This window comes from Aethalodelphis obliquidens, unplaced genomic scaffold, assembly GCF_003676395.1.
Source record: "Aethalodelphis obliquidens isolate GAN/ISIS:26980383/991018 unplaced genomic scaffold, ASM367639v1 scaffold21, whole genome shotgun sequence".
Classification (NCBI taxonomy): domain Eukaryota; kingdom Metazoa; phylum Chordata; class Mammalia; order Artiodactyla; family Delphinidae; genus Aethalodelphis; species Aethalodelphis obliquidens.
This window is the reverse complement of record NW_020837965.1, coordinates 20,597,146-20,620,478: the sequence shown is the minus strand read 5'-3', so window position 1 is coordinate 20,620,478 and position 23,333 is coordinate 20,597,146. Positions and strand designations below refer to the sequence as shown.

The 23,333-nt window shown below is 39.7% G+C and overlaps 1 protein-coding gene across 9 annotated transcripts in view; it reads right to left on the bottom strand.

Moving 5' to 3' along the window:
* The window catches only part of VRK1 (VRK serine/threonine kinase 1), a 78,026-nt gene extending 55,001 nt beyond the window's left edge, over positions 1-23,025 (bottom strand). For 3 of the 9 annotated variants that reach the window (XM_027120520.1, XM_027120521.1, XM_027120522.1), the window contains exon 1: positions 16,824-16,916. In XM_027120520.1, the coding sequence (XP_026976321.1) occupies positions 16,824-16,875 (52 nt within the window). In that variant the 5' untranslated portion in view covers positions 16,876-16,916. Of the gene's footprint in view, positions 1-16,823; positions 16,924-22,924 lie in introns of those variants that run through there. The other 6 variants (XM_027120524.1, XM_027120526.1, XM_027120518.1 and 3 more) reach the window with 4 other exon arrangements.
* Positions 23,026-23,333: the final 308 nt, after the last annotated feature.

Genomic DNA, 23,333 nt, shown 5'->3' with positions numbered 1-23,333 from the left:
AGAATAAATTACATAAAATAAAAACATGCCATTAAATAAAATTAAGACCTCTGGAAATACAATTAATAGCTTTAAAATTAAGATGGAGGCATATACAAAAAATATAATTGATTGATATGAATATTCTTTAAGCTAACAGATCTGAAAAGAGTTGATAGTGTCGAAGAGATATCTGCACACCCATGTTCAGAGCAGCACTATTCACAACCACCAAAATGTGGAAGCAACCTAGGTGTCCGCCCACAGGCAAATGGATAAACAAAATGTGGTACAGATGTACAACACAGTATTATGCAGCCTTTAAAAAGGAAGGAAATTCTGACTCATAACATGGAGGTACAAATATAAGTGGTATTATTTCAAAGACTGTTCTTATACATGCTAATTACATAAATCTACTTGTTTTCACAGCAGTAAATAAAGGTTAACTGTGAATTATGTGAACTTATGAAGAAGAGTAATGATTTGTTCATACATTCACTCAACAAACATTTATTGATAATCTGCCACAGGCCAAGCACTTGTTCTAGGCACCTGTTATACTTCAAGGAACAAAACAAAGGTCCTACCATTTGACACTTATATTCTAGAAAAGACAGATAATAAAAGCTAACATAACGGGTAAGTTTTAGAGAATGGGTAATATTTTAGAGAATGCATATGCTATATTTCAAAAAAGAATAAAGTAGAGCAGGTTGGGGGGAGGGGATAGAGGACGGGGAGTGCAAGGTGACCGGGGGCAGCGTGCAGTATTAACGGAGGGGTCATGGTCAGCCCCACTGAGGAGGTGAGATCCGAGCAAAGATGGGAAGGAGGCCACGTGAGTATCTGGGGCAGATATCCTAGGCAGAGGGATGAGTGGTGCAAAGACCCTAAGTTAGGAGCCTGTCCCGCAACCAGAGAAGAGTAAGGATGCCAGTGTGACTGATGTGGACTGAGCAAGGGGAAAGAAGGAGGAGAAGTCAGAGAGGGAACACGGGAGCAACAGATCGAATGGAGCCCCGGGAGCCACCGTAAGGACTCTGACTTTAGCAAAAGGGTAAACATAATATTTGGAACGGGTTTATACTTGCATTTTAATTCACAGTCCTTCAAATGAGTCAAAATAAAGTCAAAATGAATCAAAATGAAAATCATACTCTGAACACTCAAGAAGAATTCTCCCACTGACCAATTTCTCACCAAAATTTTTACTTTTTTTTTATATTTCTGGCTAACGTGTATTATTCCATCCTCAAAATCCATTTCATCTGTAGGCTAAACTTGATATCATGACTACCAAAATCTTAAGTGCCATTGTCACTAAAGTCACCTCAAGGTAGGAATGGTTTTATAATGGATCAACTTCCATTTCTCAAAAGTACGGGATAGGACTAGGCCCTATTCTCCCTTTAACTTAAACTAAGTTATTTGGTAGTGCTACTTGAGTAGATGGTTGCAACTTTTTGACAAGAAATATAAAACTTTTACCATTCTATGCCTCCTTTAAAATTTAAAATAAAAATAACACTCAAGGGCTTCCCTGGTGGTGCAGTGGTTGAGAGTCCGCCTGCTGATGCTGGGGACACGGGTTCGTGCCCTGGGCCGGGAAGATCCCACATGCCGCGGAGCGGCTGGGCCCGTGAGCCATGGACGCTGGGCCTGCGCGTCCGGAGCCTGTGCTCCGCAACGGGAGAGGCCACAACATTGAGAGGCCCATGTACCGCAAAAAAAAATAATAAATAGTAGTAATACTCAAACCCACAGAATTCTATATTATTACAAGTCATAGTGTCTGCTTCATTAACTCATTTACTCAACAAATATTTATTGAGCACATACTCTGTGCCAGGAACTGTCTAGAAGATGGGAATAAAGCAGTGAACAAATCAGACAAAAATCTCTGCCCTCGTTGAGCTAATATTTTGTTTAGGAGAGACAGATAATTTTTTTCAAAATTAAAACATGAGCTACATCCAATGGTAATAAGTGCTAAAGGAAAAAAATAAAGCAGGGACATGGTCGGGGGCGGGGGGGGCAGAGATGAAACCGAAAAGATGATCTGGTAAAGCGTCACAAGAAAGTGACATTTAAGCAAAGACCTGTAAATAAAGTGAGTGAAGTCAGTCATGCAGTGATCTAGAGGAAGAGCACCCCACACTGAGGGAGCAGCAAGTGCAAAGGCCTAAGGCCAGGACATGCCCAGCCTGTCCTAGCAGCAGCAAGGTGGCTGGTGCATCTGGCAGAGAATGAGCTCAGGGAGAACACTAGCTGGTGTCAGAGACATAAAAGGGCAAGGTGTGGCCATCACGTCCAACATGGAGGCCCCTGTAAGGACACTGACTTTGAATCTAAGCCAGATGGGAAATCACGGGAAGGTCTGGAGCAGAGAAGTGGCATGCTCTGACTTAGGTTTTCAAAGGATCACTCTGGTTGATGCGTCAAACAGACTGGAAGGGGGCAAGGCAGAACACCTACCAGTTATTACAATGGCGTTGCTACTGGAATAACCGCTGACTGCATTCATCCTTACTGAATAGTAAGGATGTCAACTTTTTACAAACTGACCTGATTTTAAGCCGCTAAAGAGAGGGGTACAGAAGAACGTAAGAGGTTTTTTAAACGTTTTTTAACTTTACACAAGCTACCCACCCCCAGAAAAACAAGTCTACAGTACCAAGTAGAAACAATCAATATTAGTGACAGATGGTCTAGGAAACATGCTAATCATCTCATATTCTAGATTTTCTAAGTTCTACCTTTATGGCAATTTAGTTCACCAGGAAATTAAACATTTGAACTCATTTATTCCAAAGGCATTTATAAAACACCTCCAGAATATGTGCTGGAAACTGTGCTAGGGACTGGAAATATAAAACCAAATAAAATGCAACCTTTGGCTTCAAGAAGCTGCACTTAGCTTCATGCAAAAACACCATCACACAGTTATGATTTAATATTACACCATCAGCTTCAAACAAGGATCAATAAAAAGCCCTCCAGGTAAAGAATGTTTCTGAATCCTTTGATAAAACTATTTATTAAAGACAGTGAGCAGTTGTACACATCAACTCTGTTAGTTTCAGGGTGGGAAAAAAGTGCCTCTTCCAGTGATGCAAGTTTTTAAGATATTAAGAGCTATGAAACTCCTGTTTCCCCTTTTTCAGTGGGTGCCTGGAAGTTCAGAGCAAAAGTATAAACTCGATTACATAACTATCCATTGTCTGAGGCAGTAATTCTCAATCCTGGCTATACAACCTGGTTACCAGTGGAACTCTGAAACAGTAAAGGCCCTACTCCACAAGAGCCCCAGCATCTTCTGTTTTAATCCTGCACAGGCGGTTGTGATGCACAGACTGGACCACTGGTCTAGATATAGTCACCCCTCAGTATCCTCAGGGGACTGGTTCCTAGATCCCCTTGGACACCAAAATCCACTCAAGTCCCTTATATAAAATGGCACAGTATTTGCATATATTCTACGCACATCCTTCCATATACTTTAAATACTACCTAGATTACTTATAATACCTAACACAATGTAAATGCTATGTAAATAATTGTCCATGTCGCAAATACAAGTTTTGCTTTGGGGAATTTTCTGGAAATTTTTTCTCAAGTATTTTTTTTTTTTTTTGCCGTACGCGGGCCTCTCACTGTTGTGGCCTCTCCCGTTGCGGAGCACAGGCTCCAGACGCGCAGGCTCAGTGGCCATGGCTCACGGGCCCAGTCGCTCCGCGGCACGTGGGATCTTCCCGGACCGGGGCACGAACCCGTGTCCCCTGCATCGGCAGGCGGACTCTCAACCACTGCGCCACCAGGGAAGCCCTCAAGTATTTCTGATCTGCAGTCAGCTGAATTCACAGTTGATTGAACCTGTGGATGCAGAACCCACAGATATAGAGGCCAACTGTATTCTGGTACATCTTCCTTTCTTCATTAAGTCATTCATTTTCAATGTAAGGGCTCTATTACATACAACTCTATTGTATTAGAGGATTTTAGAAGTTGGGTAAAAAATATAAAATAGTGAATGAACGATTCAGAAGGAGCCTCCCCAAAAAACACCCTTTTCCCATCCCATCATATCCCAGGCCAAAAACATTTATCCATATTTCAAACTTATTTGAAATTAAGAAGTAATTACAGGGCTTCCCTGGTGGCAGAGTGGTTAAGAATCCACCTGCCAATGCAGGGGACATGGGTTCGAGCCCTGGTCCGGGAAGATCCCACTTGCCACGGAGCAACTAAGTCCGTGCGCCACAACCACTGAGCCTGTGCTCTAGAGCCCGCGAGCCACAACTACTGAGCCCACGTGCCACAACTACTGAAGCCCGCGTGCCTAGAGCTCGTGCTCTGCAACAAGAGAAGCCACTGCAATGAGAAGCCCACACACCGCAACGAACAGTAGCCCCCGCTCGTCACAACTAGAGAAAAGCCTGCATGCAGCAACGAAGACCCAACGCAGCCAAAATTAAATAAATTAAATAAATTTTAAAAAAAGAATTACATATTTTGGTGTAAATGGCTTCCTGCCAATCTACAGTAAGTCAAAGAATAAAATCAAATAGGAGATAATCAGTCAATAAAGAACTTCATCACCTCTTTTGCTAAATTACATTGTGACCAATTTGAAAGCAATACATCTAAGGACAGTCCTCTTACAAATGAGCCAGTTAATCAGAAGTGGATTAATGCATTGGTTTAGTGCTAAGAAATCATATGCAAAATAAAATACAGAATCTTGAGTTTTTATAGCCCCTTCACAACAATACACAGGGTCTTCTTCATATATTTACTTTTGTCCCCACAAATCCTACAGTTGAGACAGAACTATAAGGATGACCACAGGAATAAAAGTAGAGTTACTACCAATACCATTTAACACAAACAACTGAGACACAGGAAGGTTAACTCAGTTCTGTTAGGGACACCCAATCAGTCCCCTGGTTTCACTCAGAGAACCAGGCATATCAATAAAAGTATGAAAAACATTCACAGCTGTATGGTACCCTTAGTAACACTAACAAAATAAGAGTCAAATGTAACACAATGAGAATTTAGAAGTGAACCTCCAGAGATAATGATCCCATCAATTCATAGATTTATTTCTGAAAAACATTAAGCTAAACTCAAACTGTGATACAATCTTTAGAAGCAATTGTCACACTAGTCATGTTTTCACACTTAAGCTGGAAAGAACTAGGTGAAGACTCGAACTTCTAACTTGGAAAAATAAAGTAGATATCTTCACAGGAGAAAAATTTCTTCCTAGTCAGATTTTTTAAACTTGTAATAAAAAAATGATTAACATTAGATTATAAAAAGTTTTGGTATAGTGAATAAAATGTTTAAAATACAGTATCAAATGTACTTCTTCAACTTTTATTTCCTTTAAATGATTTCCAAAAGTTCTAAAAGAGGAAGACTAACTGCAGAATTACTTTTTAACTGAGAACATGTAGTATGGTACAATTTCAAACACAATCCCGAGATACCTCACTGCCACCACTTGCCCCCAAAAAGGAACGATGTCATGAAGTTTTTGCTGTGCACTTCTTCTGACTTTTGATGCAGTGATTAAAAGATCCATCCATGGAGTCCTAACAGGTCTCCACGAACCAACCATGAAGAAGACACTACAGTAATATTTAGAAAACTTCCTGCTCTGCCCAGGCAAAGGCAACAAATCTAAGAGAAGAACAAGCTTGAAGATGCCAACCTCAAAGGGAGGTGGGTGCCTAGCTCCTTGACCCATAAGCCCTACAAAAAGAGCTGAAAGGAACGCTTTTTTTTTAAATTAAATTTATTTATTTTTGGCTGCGCTGGGTCTTTGTTGCTGCCATGCAGGCTTTCTCTAGTTGCGATGAGCGGAGGCTACTCTTCATTGCGGTGCACAGGCTTCTCATTGCAGTGGCTTCTCTTGTTGCGGAGCACGGGCTCTAGGCACGCAGCCTCAGTAGTTGTGGCCTGCAGGCTCTACAGCGCAGGCTCACTAGTTGTGGCGCACAGGCTTAGTTGCTCCGCGGCATGTGGGATCTTCCTGGACCAGGGCTCAAACCCGTGTCCCCTGCACTGGCAGGCGGATTCTTAACCACTGCGCCACCAGGGAAGTCCCAGAACACTTCTTTATGTAAAGCAATCACAGGAACTTTTCTAAAATTAGAAATTTTGAACTATATTGCTAATATTTTTTATAACATTTAGCACACTTTGCCAATCCTGTAAATGACAGCTTTCCCATTAGTTCTCCTATTTTGGGGGCGGGGGGGGGTTGCAAAATTAACTACCAAACGTTGCTCATGGTTAATTCTCCGGGTGTTCAGTATTAAATCTCTGCAAGATAGCTGCTGAACAACATCTTTCCTTATATATTCTTGCAGCAGGGCTCAAAGGAAGACTATTTCTAAATACTCTAAAGGAAATTAGGATGACCAAATAATCGAAGCAAATCAGAAGAGTACTATAGACATAAAAAATTCTGCATAAAAACAAAAGAACTTTGCAGAATCTCAGAAACAAGAAGGGTTTTCTAAGCAACACATGAAATAAAACACATAAGGCCTAAAGAAAACTGATAAATTTGACAAAAATTCTCCACAGGTTAAAAAATACCATAAACAAATTCAAAAGACAAATAAAAAATACCTACAAGACCTATGACAAAAGGCTAATTTTCTCAGTACATATTCAAGAATCCTTTAAATTATAAGAAACAAAAGACAGAAGCACAACAGAAAAATGGGAAAGTGACATAGAGAGGCAAATTCATGGAAAAAGAAATACAAATGACCTAAAAAAAGACCTTATTAGAGGAATTTTCAAATGCATACAAAGTAGAGATGTGATATAATGAACTCCCATGTACACGTCACCCAGTTTCAACAATTATCCACACATCGCCAGTTTGTTTCCTCTGTATAAACAATCCACTAGCCCCTCCCAAGACTAGTTTAAAGCTCACTTCAAACATCATATAATTTCATATGTAAATTTTTCTAACAGGGACTTTTTAAAAATACACTCACCATATATCATTGTCACACCTAATAAAATTAACAATTCCTTAATATCACCTAATAAGTGTTCAAATCTCCCCAACTTTTTTTTTTTTAAAAAGTCTTAGAGTTGATTTTTTAGTCACTGTAACTGGCTGATGTGTCTTTGAATCTCTTTAAGGGACAAGTGCCACCTCTCTCTTTAATTTTTTTTCCTTCCCCTTGTCATTTGTCCTGTAAAATTTCCCACACTTTGAATTTTGCTGATTATCTTAAAATTGTCACGTAACCTTTTCTCCTATATTTTTTGTTATTGCAGTTGCTCAAAGTGTCCTATCTGTGGTGTCTGCCTTTCAGCAATAAACCACCAGGAACAAACCTGTAGTTAAATAAATTGGGAGAACACACACCACAGGAACAGTGGGGCATCTCATAAAAGAATGTTGTAAAGAATCTATGATAGGATTTGGGCTTTGGTTGGGTAATTTGGGGGAGGGCTAGGGAAGCAGGAATTTCTCTAGTTTCTTCTGGATGCGGTTAGAAAATGGGGTAATTCTATGTTGGGTATCTCAATAAATCTTATCTGAGGGGAGACTAGAACCAAGATACAGCAGTAATTGGTAAAGAAGCTGCGGTCACTCATTCTGGCCAAGTATTTTGTGGGTGGCAGCAACCTTGCTCTTGTTTGTGCTCTGTCTCATTTTTCCGTGCTCTCAGAGAAACTTTGAGGCATTCTGTGAGATTGTTTATGTTTAAATGGAGAACAGCATGGTCTAGCGGTGACACCAGGCCAGCTTCTGAGTGCCAGGGCCGCTCTTCTCCTTTTTCTTTTGCACTAGACAATGAAGCCCTTCAAGCTGACCACCGTGTCCCTCTTACTCGACCCCAATAGTGCTGGGTATTTTCCTTGCCTCACAACCATTGACAGGTAAGTTAACAGGGCCAAGATTCAAAAAATATGTATGGCAAGTGTAATTTTTGCAAAAATGCCTTTTTTGCTAATTAACTTCGAAGTACTGAGAGTGTGCATACTGCAGAATCATTTGCAAAATGAAACGTCTTAAAGTGGTAAAATATTTGCTTTAATGACTAATAATGTAAATGTCATAAAAAGAGTATAAAAGACAAAACAGAAACATATTCAATGTTACTATAAATACACAGCCTAACTATTAAATAAAAAGAAGGATGACTTCCAGTGATCAACAGGACAAAATAATGAAATAAATAACTGATGTAAAGCTCTTCAGAAAAAAGTTTTTAGTTCTTGTTTTACTAATACAAAACGTTGACAAAAATTCAGTTGAAAAACCTTGATGTGATAAACTACTGCAGAATATATGAAAAAATAGTTAAGAAAATAATGTATAAAAATAGTACCATTATGAGACTACAAAAGGATCTATTCCAATAACGAGCAGATGTACATTTTCCCGTCTAAGGTATTCCACGGTTACATATTTTGCCAATGGAGGCTGTTGCCAAGAGAATGCAAAAGGGCTTGAGAGCACTCTCAACCCTCCTGCTCATTATAGAAAGAATGAATGGTCCCTGAACAAAATGGAAAAAAAAAAAAAGGAAGGAAAACCAAGGAAAAACATGTTTCTAGTTGAAAATAAATCAAAGTGAACATTAAAAGGTTAATGAACTCAATAATAAAAAGGCAACCCAATTTAAAAACGGACAAAGGATCTGAACAGACACTTCTCAAAACAGATAAACAACTGGCCGATAAGCACACAAAAATATGCTCGACCTCACTGGTCATTAAGAGAAATAGAGATCAAAACCGCAAAGAGATACCACTTCACACACACTACCATGGGTATAAACAAAAAGACAGAAAATCACAAGTACTGGTGAAGATTTGGAGAGATCTTCATTGCTACTGAAAATGCAAAATGGTGCAGCCACTTTGGAAAACAGTTTGGCAGTTCCTAAAGAAAAGTTAAACACAGAGTTACCACATGACCCAGCAATTCCACTGGTACGTATATACTCAAGAGAAATGAAAACATATGTCCACACAAAAACTTGTGCATAAATGTTCACAGATAGCAGCATTACTCATAATAGTCCAAAAGTGGAAACAACTCAAATGTCCTTCAAAGGATGAATGGATAAATAAAATGTGACATACCCATACACTGGGATTTTAGTCAGCAATAAAAAGAAATGAAGCACTGATTCATGCTACAACATGGATGAACCTTAAAAACATACTAAGTGAAAGAAGCTAGTCACAAAAGACCACATATTGTATGACTCCAATTATGTAAAATTTCGAGAATAGGTAAATTTATAGAGACAAAAGCAGATAAGTGGTTTCTTAGGGCTCTGGGGGCCGGGCGGCAGTGGGTGATGGCAGAAAATGGAGAGTGACTGCTACTTGGTAGGGGAGTTCTCTTAGGGTTGATGAAAATATTCTAAAATTAGATTATGGTTACAGTCCTGTGAAAATACAAACACTGAACAATACCTTTTAAATGAGTGAATTGTATGATAACTGAACTGTATCTCAATGAAGCTTACTTTTTAAAAAAAGATTAATGAGAGGGAAAATGTGATACCAATGACAAAGGAAGGAACAATAGCTATCCTGAAGTTATGACATTCTGTGTAAAGAAACTATACCTTCTGAAAGAGGGGTAGATATCACCCCAACGCAGGCTACTAAGAACACAGAGGAGCCAGCAAAGGGTACACTTTGTTATGTCACCAGTGTGGTTCACTGACTACTCCATTGAAGAGCACAAGTATAGTATGCAGCTATTCGGAGGATATGCCACCTTCCAGAGCACACATGCAACATGAGAGAGAGAATTCACTGAGACCAGAACTCATTTGATCATGAATGACTTCTGCTGATTCCTGAAACTCTGCATTGTTATCTGTGATTCTCAGAAGTTCAAGTAGGAAACTGAAGGAAAGGACAAGCGAAATGAATAGTATATGTATATGACATTCAAAAATGGAATTGGCGTCCTGAGCCATGGCTTACTAAAACAGAATGATGAGCTCCTGGCAAGGGACAGAGAATAACAACAAGATCAGAAGAACAGGTGCGGGGGCGAGGACTTACCACCGTGATCAAGAAAGCTCTTTCCTCAGTAGCTTAGATGACAATCTAGATGGCATACTCATCATAACTGGTGATAACATAAAGCTGGGAGATATCAAGAACACATCAGATAACAGAAACGAGTTCCAAGAATATTCTGATAGGCCTAAATAAAACTGTAAACTAGGGAGAATAATCTAGCAAACTACAGCCAGGATGAAAATCAGAAAACATTTCATTCAAATCCTTCATTTTGCAGGTGAAGCTGAGGCCACAAGGGTTTAATAACATGCCCAAATTCAGAAGGTGCATTAAAGGTAGATTAAGGCTGAGAATACAGGAACCCTAACTCCCAGACTGGTGTTCACCTGACCCAATGCTACCTGCTACTACTCATATAGATTAGCATATAGGGAAAAAGAGAACCTTGACCCTTACCTCACAACACACAAAAATCAACTCCTGAAAACTGAGACCTAAATGTGAAAGGTAAGATGATAAAACGTCTTGAAGATAACATAGGAAAATATCTTCATGACCACAGAGTAGCAAAAACTTTTTAAACAAGACACAGAAAACACTAGCCATAAAGGAAAAGATGGGTAAACTGAAATTGATTAAAATTTAGAATTTCAGTTCATCAACAAGACACAAGAGTGAAATGGCAAGTCATAGATGGAAAGGGATTTTTACAATTCATATTTTCAACAAAGGATTCATATCCAGAATATACAAAACTCCAACATTTCAATAAGAAAAAAGACAACCCAGTTTGTTAAAAATTGGTAAAAGCCTTGGAACAGGCACTTTACAACACAGGATACCTAAAAGGCTAATAGCATATGAAAAGGTGCTCAAGTCACTAGTTATCAGGGAAATGCCAATTAAACCACAATGAAATCAACACAACCACAGAATGGTTAAAAAAATTTTTTTAATGTTTAAATGACAGTACCAAGTGGAAGTGAAGTTGCAGAGCAATGGGAACTCTCAGTTTGCTGGTAGGAGTATGAATTGGTACAATCATTTTGGACAACTGTTTGGGAGTAACTACCTATTAAAGCTAAAGATACATATGCCCTATGACTAGCAACTCTACTCTTAGATCTACACTCAACTAAAATGAATATACATATGAAGCAAGAAATATGAACAAGAATGTTTACAACAGCATTATTCATCAATTGCTCCAAAGTAGAAACTATTCAAATATCCATCTACAACAGAATGGATCAATTGTGGTCTATAATTTGAGGTAGTTTTAAAAAATGGTCACAAATTTTCTGACACACCTTCCATAAAGATGTGAGGTCTAAGTTCCCTCCCCTTGAATCCAGGCAGGGTTGTGTCTATTTCAACCAACAGAGTATAGTGGAAGTGATGTTATGTGACTTCCAAGGATAAGTCACTCTCAGGAAGCTTCCTCTGGGAACCCAGCCAACGTGTTTGAAGAGCCAAAGCCTCGTGGAGAATCTGCAACCAGGGCACACCCACCTTTATAGCAACCACCATACTAGTGATAAGGTGATAAAACTTAGTCCCAAAACAGAAGAGGAAGAATATGCACTGAAGAAAATAAATGTAACACCAACCTAAGCCCCTACACATGCAATGTCCAATTTAAGCTTGGTTTCTTATTACAAGGGCCCAGAATGAGGATGCAGGAGCTCATCTCCAAATTGCTGTGATTTTATCCAATACCAGAGAGACTGTGCTCGCTGGATATTTCCTAAATCTCCTCTCCTTCTCAAAGGAATCTCTGCTTCTGGAAACAAACATTGACCTTCCTCTTGTTATATATGATCATCAACCCCACTACAGCCTTTTCAGCAGCAAAATCTGAACACTATCCAAAGAGTACACCACGGACTCAAAAGTTGCAAAGAAGCAAAGCAAGTTTCAAGTAGAAGTTTCTGACTCCATTCAAACTGTTTTAGATATACCGCTGGAAAAATAGCCACTTTCAAAAAAAAAAAAACAACAAATTAGGTGCTCTGATCAACAATCCCAGATGAGGATTTCTCTGGTGGCGCAGTGGTTAAGAGTCCGCCTGCCAATGCAGGTGACACAGGTTCAAGCCCTGGTCCGGGAAGATCCCACATGCTGTGGAGCAACTAAGCCCATGCGTCACAACTACTGAGCCTGTGCTCTAGAGCCCGCAAGCCACAACTACTGAGCCCACGTGCCGCAACTACTGAAGCCTGCTCGCCTAGAGCCCGTGCTCCACAAGAGAAGCCACCGCAATGAGAAGCCCGTGCAGCAACGAAGAGCCAACGCAGTCAAAAATAAACAAATAAATTTATAAAAAATAAAAAATTAATATGGTTGTTGTTTAACCCCAACTAAGTTTGGAGTGCTGTGTTATGTAGTAATCGATAACCAAAACTAATGTATTATGCAATAACAGATAACCAGAACTACCGAGCTATTAAAAAAAAAACACAACATACTATATATGCAACAACATGGATGAATCTCAGATACAATGTTGAATAAAAGAAGCCTGGTTAAAAGGAGTACGTAATATAATTCCATGTACATATAAGTTCAAAACCAGGCAAAACTAAGCTATAGTTATAGAAGTCAGAAGAGTGGTTACCAGGGTGGGAATAATTACTAGAAAGGGACACAACAGAGACTTCTGGAGTGCTAGAATAGCAAATGTCTTGATCTTGGTGGTAATTATAGTGTGTTCACTATGTTAAAAAAAAAAGAAAAAAAATCATTGCGCTAGCTAAGATTTATGCACTCTTCCCACTATGTATTGTTTTGAATCAGTAGAACTTGGTAACCTAACAGTTAAGGGTATGAAGGCAAAATAAAGAATGACTCTAAGTTTTCAGGCATAATTGACTAGGTAATGCCATTAACTGAACAGTTAAACCATGGGGCAAATAAAAACAGAAGCAGAAAGCAGAGACAATGTCCTATTCATTTTGTATTCAAGTACCTACCCCAGTACTCAATACACAGTCACTCTGGCTTCCAAGATACTCTTCTCATTTCTATCCTACCTTTCTGCCCACCCCTTCTTGGTCTCCTTTGTTGCCTCCTTTGTGTCCAGCTGCCTCTTAATATTGGGATTCCTCAGCCTTCCGTCCCCAATTCCCCTTTCACAGACGTGCACACGCACAAACGCACACACCTTTCTCCTGTATTTTCAATTTCAGTTGACAGCATCATCATCACCTACTTGTTCTTTTGAACTAGAAACTTCAGAGTTGACCAAGAATTGGGATTGCAGTTAGCTAAATTAAAAAAGAAAAATTTAACAGGATAAACGTAAGTTCTCATGCTTGAGCACCAAAACCAATGCAGAAAAACAGAATGAAGAAGATATGGCTTAAACAGATCTAGGGGTTTAATTCAACTCTAGGTTCAACCATGATGTGGTTATCAAAAAGATATAGCTGATAATAAAAATGTAGTATGTAGAAGAAAGGCAATATTTTTTCCTAGCCTAATAGAAGAAAAGTGTTGTGTCTAAAACCAGAGATGCAACTCAATTTTTTACTAATCAAGCCCTGCCTGGAGTACTGTATTCAATTTTAAGCAGTACAGTTTAAACAGGGGATTAAATCAAAGGAAAGTCACCAATGTGGTGAAGTGACATGAAATCATGCCTTGTAAGGAACAGTTAATGAACTAGATGGAGGTGTTTCAACTCAAAAAGACTGAGGAGACTAGATGACGGTCTTTGAGTATTTGAAAAACCATTACGTGGAACAGGAATTCAGCTTGTCCTACATGTCTCCAAAAGACAGAATTGGGTGGGAGAAATAAGAAAGTAGACTTCCACTCAATCTAAGAAAGAATTTACTAACAGTCAAAACTTTATGAAAAACAGGGACAATTTTGCCTCCCTGGCCAGGGATGCTAAACACCCAACAATTCAGAGAACAATCCCCTACAACAAAGAGCGACCCATCTAAATGTCACCAGTCACATGGTTGAAAAACCCTGTTCTAGAAGTAGTGAGCTCCCTGCCATCGGAGGCATTCCATTATAGACCAGACAATGTGATGATATCCAATACATGACTTTCAAGAATGGTGGGAAATGAGTGGAATAAAGATTTTCTGTTTCGATAACTCTCCAGAGAAAAATACCCTCAGGCATGTTACAGTGATGATGATATGGTGATGATGATAAACACTTACTGAACACATACAGTGGACCAGACATGATACCAAGTGATTCATTGTACATATTTCACAGGTCATTCTCAAAACCACCTATGAAATAGCTACTATTTCACCTTGATGTGATGGTAAAATTAGGTTGCCCTGATATCATACAGCTGTCAATCTTGGAACTCAGATCTACCTGACTCCAACTATGTACATCACTGTCCCAACCATAAATACTAATGACTTCAAAGCTTTCGTACTCTAGAAAACAAATGAAACAGCACGTATTCTAGAAGTATCGGGACAATGTCTGAACAGGTTTGTACTCACTGCAAACCTAGTTGGCTGGGAGAAAGAGTAAAGGATTATTTGAAGTAGTCCAGTGATGAAGGAGAGATCAATTATACTGACTGTCCCCAACTGCCTACTTTTGTAAGAGCCAAGAAGCTCTTATATACCCATGGAATCTCAGTCAGAAGCTGAGATTAATGATGACATCCCTTTATCCATAGGCGTGAAAGCTCAGGATGGACAGACGTTTGAACATCCCCGACTGGGAATCCTGCCCTTAACAAATACACTAGATGCAGATACATGGTTTCTTGGCTGCCTCTACGCAAGCCCATCTGTCAGGATGGCAGTGTGCCTGCTCACATGTTGGTCAAACTGTCACTAGGGCATAGGTGCCAAGCAATGATAGTTTTAAATGGGCAGCTTGCATAGCACTGTAAGAGCTTGCTCTTCTGCAGGGGAAAAAAAAAACAAAAAACAAAAAACTCCGCTTTAATACTGAAGGGTTGCAATCACAAGTAAAACAGTCTTGGTCAATCTGAACATTTCAGTGGAAAAAAGATCCAGACTTGTGGAAAAGAGTCAGACTAAGGAAATTAAATCAAACAGAAAAAGTGCTTTGAAGGCAAATAAGTGATTGCACTAAAGCTTTTCACATTGCCAACCTTTCATTAATACACGTCACGGTAATCTCTTATGCAGTAAAATCCCTTGCTCAACAAGTCATCATCGATGTTTTATAAAAATGGAATGATATGGCTTCCCATGTTCTAATTAAAAAGTAGAAATGCATATGGATATTTAGCAGTTTGACATTAAATAAGTTCTATTTGTTAAGTGGCTATTTTTTAAATGACAGAAGTTTAATCCACATCCAAGATAATCTTTTAAATGCACAAAAGAAGGCAGAAACCAAATGAGTTTCCCAAAGGTGAACAGAAAAAGAAATATAATTTCTTCGGGGAAAGAATCAAGAACGGGAAGTGGATGTTAAAACAGAAACTGAGTATTTTGGGTCACAAATTAATAAATTAGGACTCGGGGGCTGTCACGTATCACATCCCCCTAACTATAAGGGGGATAGAATAGGTTTAGAGATAGAATAGGTTCCTATTCTATCTCTAAAGATCCTTTGGATCACTGGCATGAAGTATCTAACATTCTTATTGCTTGGAAATTCTTCCCTCAGACTAAAACTCTAATGCTGCAGTTTGAGCTGTGTGTCCTTGTTCAGTCCTCGGTGATTTTGAAGAACAGCTGGTCATCATCATTCTCCATGTGGTTCTTCATATACAAGTATCAGGACATACTGATTAAATAACCCCTAAGTCTCCTCTTAGCCATGATAAATAAAAGTGATTCCATTAACTTTTCCTCACTGGACCAATTTATCAACTCTTTACGTTTTTATCATTTCAGTTGCTCACCCCTTGGACCCTTTTTAGGTCTGATAAGAAATGTCACCCACATCAACAATGAGCCAACATGTACAATTTACTAAAAGAAGCATTAAAATGAAGGAGTTTGAAAGTCCAGCAGAGTTCCCAGTATCCATCACTGAGGACAGTGGCAAAAGTCTGAAATCTACTATTATTCTTCTAGGAAATACAAAGGACATTGTTATAAAGTGACACCACTGTTTTGGCTTTGTGGTAGACGTGTGTAACACAAAGTACTAAGTCAAGTTCAGGGTCCTGGCTATAACCTGTTCTTCCTACCAACCTATTACTGTACTGCTATACGTGCCCCTAAAACAACTTCTCTTGAAGACCATCTCTCCCATATCATTTTTCCTGCTCAAGAACCCACAGTACATTCTAGTGGCCAATGAAACTGATTATAAACTGGCCAGCAGTTTTCTAGACTCATGAACCAACTATCCTCCCCTTCACTCCCATGACTCCCCAGAACAGCCAGTTCTTACCTATTTCCTCTAGGACCTAACTTTGCTCATGCTATTCTCTAAAATGTGTTCCCACTTCCTCTCAAATCTATACATAAATTTTTTTCAAGACGTAAGGCATGAGTCTCCATACCTTCATACACCTTCATAAATCTGTATTAATTTTCAACCTTACTTGCTTACTCATTTCCTCCTATCTTCATTTTGTATGCAGTTTACAGTGTACAGCCAGCTGATTTTTGATAAAGGTTAAAAAAAATGATTCAATGGAGAAAGGGTAGTCTTTTCAACAAATGGTTTGTCACAGTTGGACATCCATAGACAAAAGAAAAAAAAAAAAAAAAAAGAACCAAGACCTAAACGTCAAACCCTCTGCAAAAATTAACCCAAAACGAATTCATTGATCAAAATGTAAGACATAAAATTGTAAAACAGAAGAAAACTTGGAACATCTACTTGACCTAGGGTTTGGTAAAGCGTTCTGAGACATGCATGACACCAAAAACGATCCATACATTGGTAAGTTGGACTTCATCAAAATTAAAAACTTTTGTGCTGCAGGAGACACCGTAAGAGAATGAAAAAACAAGCCACAGACTGAGAGAATATATATGCAAATCACATATCTGGCAAAGGACTTGTATTCAGAATATATAAAGGATACTCTAACCTCAACAATAAGAAAACAAATTAGAAAATGGGCAAAAGATTTCAACAGACAAATCACCAAATGAGATATGAATGTGTGGGAGTGAAAAAAAATTTTTCCACTACTCTTCTAGGTTCTTTTGGCTGGTATATTAATTAAATTGACATATGACAGATTAGCAGGAGAAAAACAAATTTAATTACCTCCATAAAAATATGGGACCCAAGGGTAAGTTGGGCAGTTGAGGCTAATATACCATCCTGAGCTAAGGAAGGGGACAGGGGCCTGGGACTTCAAAGGGGAGGAAGGTAACTCAGACAATAAGATCAGATGTTTTGTTATTAGATGCCAAACAGAGAGGGCTTTCAGATAAAAGTTAGCTCTGGTAATAGCTCTCTCTGAGCCAGGCTCCCTATCTAAATTCATTTGGCAGTTGAAGTGGAGGTAAAAAGCTCTTGAGTCTTGGGTCTCCACTGTCTTTGGCTTAAGGTAATCTGCATGCCATAACGGCACATTTGGGGGAGGCTTTTTCTGAAACCCTTCAAATGGCAAATAAGCACATGTAAAGATGTTCAACATCATTAGCCATTAGGAAAATGCAAATTAAAGCCATTATGGAATACCAATACACACCTATTAAAATGGCTAACATAAAAAATACTGCTAACACCAAATGCTGGTAAAGATGTGGAGAAATTGATCTCTCTTGTAGTGATGATAAGACTGTAAAATGGTACACCTCTGGGAAAGTTTGCAGTTTAAACACACACTTACCCCTACAACCCAACAGTTGCACTGGAGTATTTATCCTAGAAAAGTGAAAACTTATATTCATACTAAAACCAGTACATAAGTGCTCATAGCAGCTTTATTTGTAATAGCCAAAAACTAGACAAACCACAACCTTCAATGGATGAATATTATGTGGCAAAGCCATACAAAGGATGAGCATAATACAATGATCAAAACTAGGAAACTGACATTGATAGTGTTAGTAATAAAAGTACTTACTCAAATTTTAGTTTTTACACTGTGTGTGTGTGTGTGTGTGTGTGTGTGAGTGCACATACACACACGTGTATGGTCCTGTGACATTTCATCACCTATAGAGATTCTTATAACGGTCACAATAAACAGGACATACAACTGTTCAATCACCCCAAAGAAACTGCCTCATGCTCCCCCTCTATAGTCACACCATACCCCAAGCCCTCACCTTAGCAAAACTGATCTCTTCTCCATTTCTATAATTTTATCATTTTGAGAATACTATATAATGGAATTCTAATCACACAACCTTTTGAGGTTGGCTTTTTTCACTCAGTACTATGCCCTTAAGCTCTATCCAAATTGTTGCTTGTGTCAATAGTTTGCTCCTTTTTGTTATGAGTAGTGCTCCGTTATATGGCTATACCACATTTTATTTGACCATTTACCCACCTAAGGACGGAAGGACGCGTTGGGTTGTCTCTGAGTTTTGGCTATTATAAACAAAGCCGCTAGGAACATTCACATACAGGTCTTTGTATGAACATAAGTTTCTATTTTCCGAGGATAAAGGCCCAGGGGTGCAACTGCTGGGTCATGTGTTTGAAGTATATTTAACTTTTTAAGACACTGCCAAACGAATTCCCAGAGTGGCTGTACCATTTCACATGGGCAGCAACATATGAGGTAATGAAAATTTGAAAGTCACAATTTCTACAATGCTTTCTAAGAGCCTGTAAAACAAGTAAGATTAAGTCTCTTAAATGTTATAATCTGACCTTAGTATTTTTTAAATGGATTTTTAAAACTTTTTTCCTGATTCCCACAAAAAGACTTCTTCTTTATTACCGCTAATGAAGAATGTATAATCAGATATAATCTGTATGTTGACAGCTCTGTTGCTGTATTATATAAGCTGCAATAAGAAGTGGAACAAAAGCAACATTGCCAACAGAAACAGCAAGTTTGTTTCTCTGTGTTCCTGACGCAGTCTATGAAGACTAAAGGCCTAACAGCACTTTCTAACACACAATGTGATCACAATCCATTTATACACAGTATCAACAACGGCAGTTTGTTCAGCTGTTACTTGGTAAGACAATTTGAGGAAAGCAACTAATTTGAAATAAGGCTGTAGTTATCTTAGCTATAAGATTCCTAACTTCATGACTTTTTAAAAAATTTTGGATATAATTGACAATTAGATAGCTAATGGAGTCTCTCTGGGATTCCTGAAACAAGGAGCTAGATCTGAAGCAGACATATCTATCCCAAATGTAAACAGCAATAAGTCTGCCAGTCTGCAGAGAAAACAAAATAAATGCACAGAAAGAAACTACAAAGCCGTGAAAAGAGTGGGATGGTGCTGCCCTTGTGCCCACTGACTTTCCAGTTCTCATCAGTCCCTTTCACGACCAACTATGTAATTCTGGATATTGAGCTCCAAGACAAATGTGTCCTTACAATATGACAGAACGTTGTCAAATCTCAAATTAATAACCTTGCAACTTAATTACATGACTTCCATCTAGTGTATCTTCCCACTTAATATATGTGGCTTATTGATAAACATTTTAGTATGTATATATATTTAATATTCATCCTAAATATTGGCCAGTGTGGACAGCATCTATATAATTTTCAAATCTGAGAGTACTGGCTTCTATCCCTTGGAGAGAGAGGAGTTATTGCAAAGAATCATCAAAATCCATGTACCTACACTAAGACTAAATAAATAATACAATTCAAACCAAGCTGACAAAAATGTTGTGGCTAATAAAATTCCCTTTTTTTTTTTTTGGCCTCACCGCACAGCATGCAGAACTTCCCTGACCAGGGATCGAACCTGTGCCCCCTGCATTGGAAACATGGAGTCTTAACCACTGGACCACCAGGGAAGTCCCTAAAATTCTTAATAAATTTACTCACCGATATTACTAGAAGTAGTTTCTTGTCATTAGTATATACTGGTGAATATTAAAAATCAAATTCTAATTATGGGGGGAAGGGCAGACTTAATACCTCTCCAGACTCTCTAGAGAGCTTTTCTTTCATCAAGTGTCCATATGTCATCCAGAAAAGAAGAGCAGAATGTGCTTGAGTTTGAGTGCAAAGATTTAAGATGACATTGGGAGAGATGGAGCAGGAATAATTGGGCAAGTGCATGAAATTATTTCCAAACAACCACCTCATAATGTTAGGTAATTAAATATCATTCAGAAGCTAAGGGGACAAGATATTAAAGGGCACAGCCCTCTTTATAGCTTTATAATGGCAAGTACGAACATATTCACAGGAATTCGGGTCAAAAGGGCCAAACATGCCCTAGAGTATAAACACATCTTGGTTACACCACCTAGCTAAATGCTTTGTCAGGATTCTATCACCTTTCTAAATTAATACTACACCCTTATTCCATATTTTCTACATTTTATCACTAAGAGTATAGTTTTCCAAATGTGCCATACACATTTGACTCCTTGTGTGGTGGTGGCTAGACAACCAAAGTCAAAAAGAATGACCTCTATTAATCTAAAAGAACACTTGCTTCGACAAAACACGATAGCAAGAAGAGACTCTGCACCCAGCACAATTCCTGACATACAGTAGCCACATGACATCTGGTGAATAAATGAGTCCACCTCTGCTTACTCTGAAAAATAACCTTGGCAAACATGTAAAACGTCCTACCAGTCTGAAAAATATTCTCCAGGCCTATTCAGTTACCCATCATTCTTAAAACCCATCAAGACCAATTTCCATGAAAGCCTCACTCACACACAGAGGCAGCATTTACTTTCCATTAGGTTCAGTGCCTGATACATGGAGATATCAACATTTGCACACTTGCATAAATTCAGGAGTCATCCTTCTTCTTCATTTGATATAAGGTAAATTTTTAAGCTTTGCCTCATTTCCAGTAAGTTTTATTTACCAAATCAAAAATACTTTCAAAGTTTCATTTTTTAAATCAAAATTCTATTCATAGCACATTATATCTTCTTAGGAATGGTTTTAAGGGGAAAAAAACCATATAGCTGTCAAAATAAAAATCTTGTTTTTCTTTCCTAGACATCTGGGACATTCACTTATGTATTTATTATTATTTCACATTAGTTCTCAAATTTAAAAAAAAAAGCTGGCTTATTTAAGAAATTTAATTTTAGGATCTGTCAACATTTTGAATGCACTACTGTTATTTTTAAAATATACACTTGCATCCTGGAATAAAACTTAGCATAAGCTTTCCATATAACCATTTCCTGGGCACTAACTAACTTACTATATGCCAGGTTCTGTGCTTGACACATTCCTCCATTTTCTCATTTGTTTAACAAATATCCTCTCGCGTTTTTTGCAGCGCTGAACATTAAGAACCCATTATACTCTAAACCTGATATTTGCACTAGATACTAGTACTAAACGGACAGTAATGCTTAACACAAGTTTACTGTCATTGGATTCAAGTTGTGTTACCATATTAACTCAGAATCTGATCAGCAATGATGAGATGCACAGAGAATAGCACCTGTGGCAGCTTCGGCAGAAGCTAGCGTTAAGTGACAACTTAAGTTGCATTCCCTTCCACAGGTAGCTGATCAACATCACCTTACCCACCCAGAAATTTAATTCCAATTGCTACAGGCCATTTTGAACAGCACAAACATAATCTGAATAAAATGATTATATAAAGAACCCCTGCCCCCCCCTCTGAAACTACTTTAAAATAGTAGATTAAATTCTCCCCAGAAGTAACACACTCAGCATGTCATGGAAAATAAGGGGCCTTTATTCTGAACTCTTAAAAACAAATGCTGCCCTACATTTTTTTAAAACTCTTGCAAATTTCAGACTCCACAGATGGGCAACTGCAGTTTAAAAAAAAGAAAAGAAAAAATAATAATTAATGAGACTCTTTGACAGTTCCCTGAAACCGCCACCCTCCCAAGAACAAAACTGGTATTTCCAAGTTGTTCCAAGAAGGCGAGACGGGGGAGGGAAAGGAAGAGTCAATACAAAGCAACGGGGGGAAAAAATGGGTGACTTGATAGAAAACAAGTTAGAAAAATGGGTGGCCTCAGTAGGAACCCAGTGGCTGCTTCCCCTTCCTCTCTCAACCCAGCGACGCTGGTGCTGTTCGGCGAATTTAAATAAATCACCTGAGTTTTAAGACCGGAGCCAAAAATTATTTCGACAGAAGGAAAAACTATTTGCTGCCCTTGAATACAGCTGCATCAGCAAAGGGAGCCAGTCTGCAGCTACGGAGAGACAACAAAGGACAACCGTCAGAAGGATGCGAAAATCCCTCGTATAACTCCCCACGGAGCTCCACCGCCTTGAACCCTGCGGTTAAGTGCAAGCTCTCACCCGGCCTCAGTCGGATTCTGCCAGGTTAGAAAGGCCTGGAACGCTATCCTCCGGGGAGCGGGCTCCTTCCCCCAACTCGGATCTCAAGACCAACGTCACCTCTCCTGAGATGCCCTCCCTCAACCCCACCACTGTGGCCCACAGTCGCCTGTCCTCATTTTAAGGGAGCTTTTCAGCATCTGCAAAATGTCATATTTGCTTCCATTCAGTTTCCTCTGAAAAGGGTGAGCTCCAAGACGGCGTAGGGAGCCCGGCGGTCTAGGCTGGCCTACTGAGGTCATCTCCCAGACCCAGCCCGAGCAACCAGGATGCGGTGCAAGTATGACCAGCCTACATGCCGTCCAGAACCGGGAACTGAGCCTGGGAGACCGGCCTGGCCGGTGCAGGCAGCCCAGGGCCGCAGCGGGGCCTGAGGGAGCCCCGGCGGGAGAGGACGCCAGCGGCGCGCCGTCCGCAGCCCACTGCGCCGCCCAAGGTCACGGCCGCCCGGCCGCCCCGCGCCGGCCCAGTCCCCGGCCTCCCCCTCCACGGCGCCCGCTCGGCGCACGGCCGCCCTACCCCGAGCTGCAGACCCGTTGCCTTCCGCTCAATACGAACTTCCCGCCGGTTTCGCCGACTCGCAACTCTTCAGCTGTTCCGGCCCCTTCACACCCCGCAGTATGCGGCCTTCCCATTGGCTCAGGCGAGCGTGAGAGGCGGGGCGAGCGGGAACGCGCGGAGCGGGGCGGAGCCCGATATGGCCCCGCCCCCTCCCCAGAAACGCCTGGAGCCGCGGGCCGGCGCTACCACTGCATGCTGGGAAATGGAGTCTTTTACTGGCAAAGCGAGATCCCGGTCCCTCTGCCCCCGTGGGCTTCTGGGAAATGTGGTCTACAGCCTCGGAGTCCGTCCTTCTGGTCAGATGCTGTACCCGGCAATGCTGTAGGAACTGAAATAATTGTTGCCAGTGTTCGCAGTAGCTTTATTT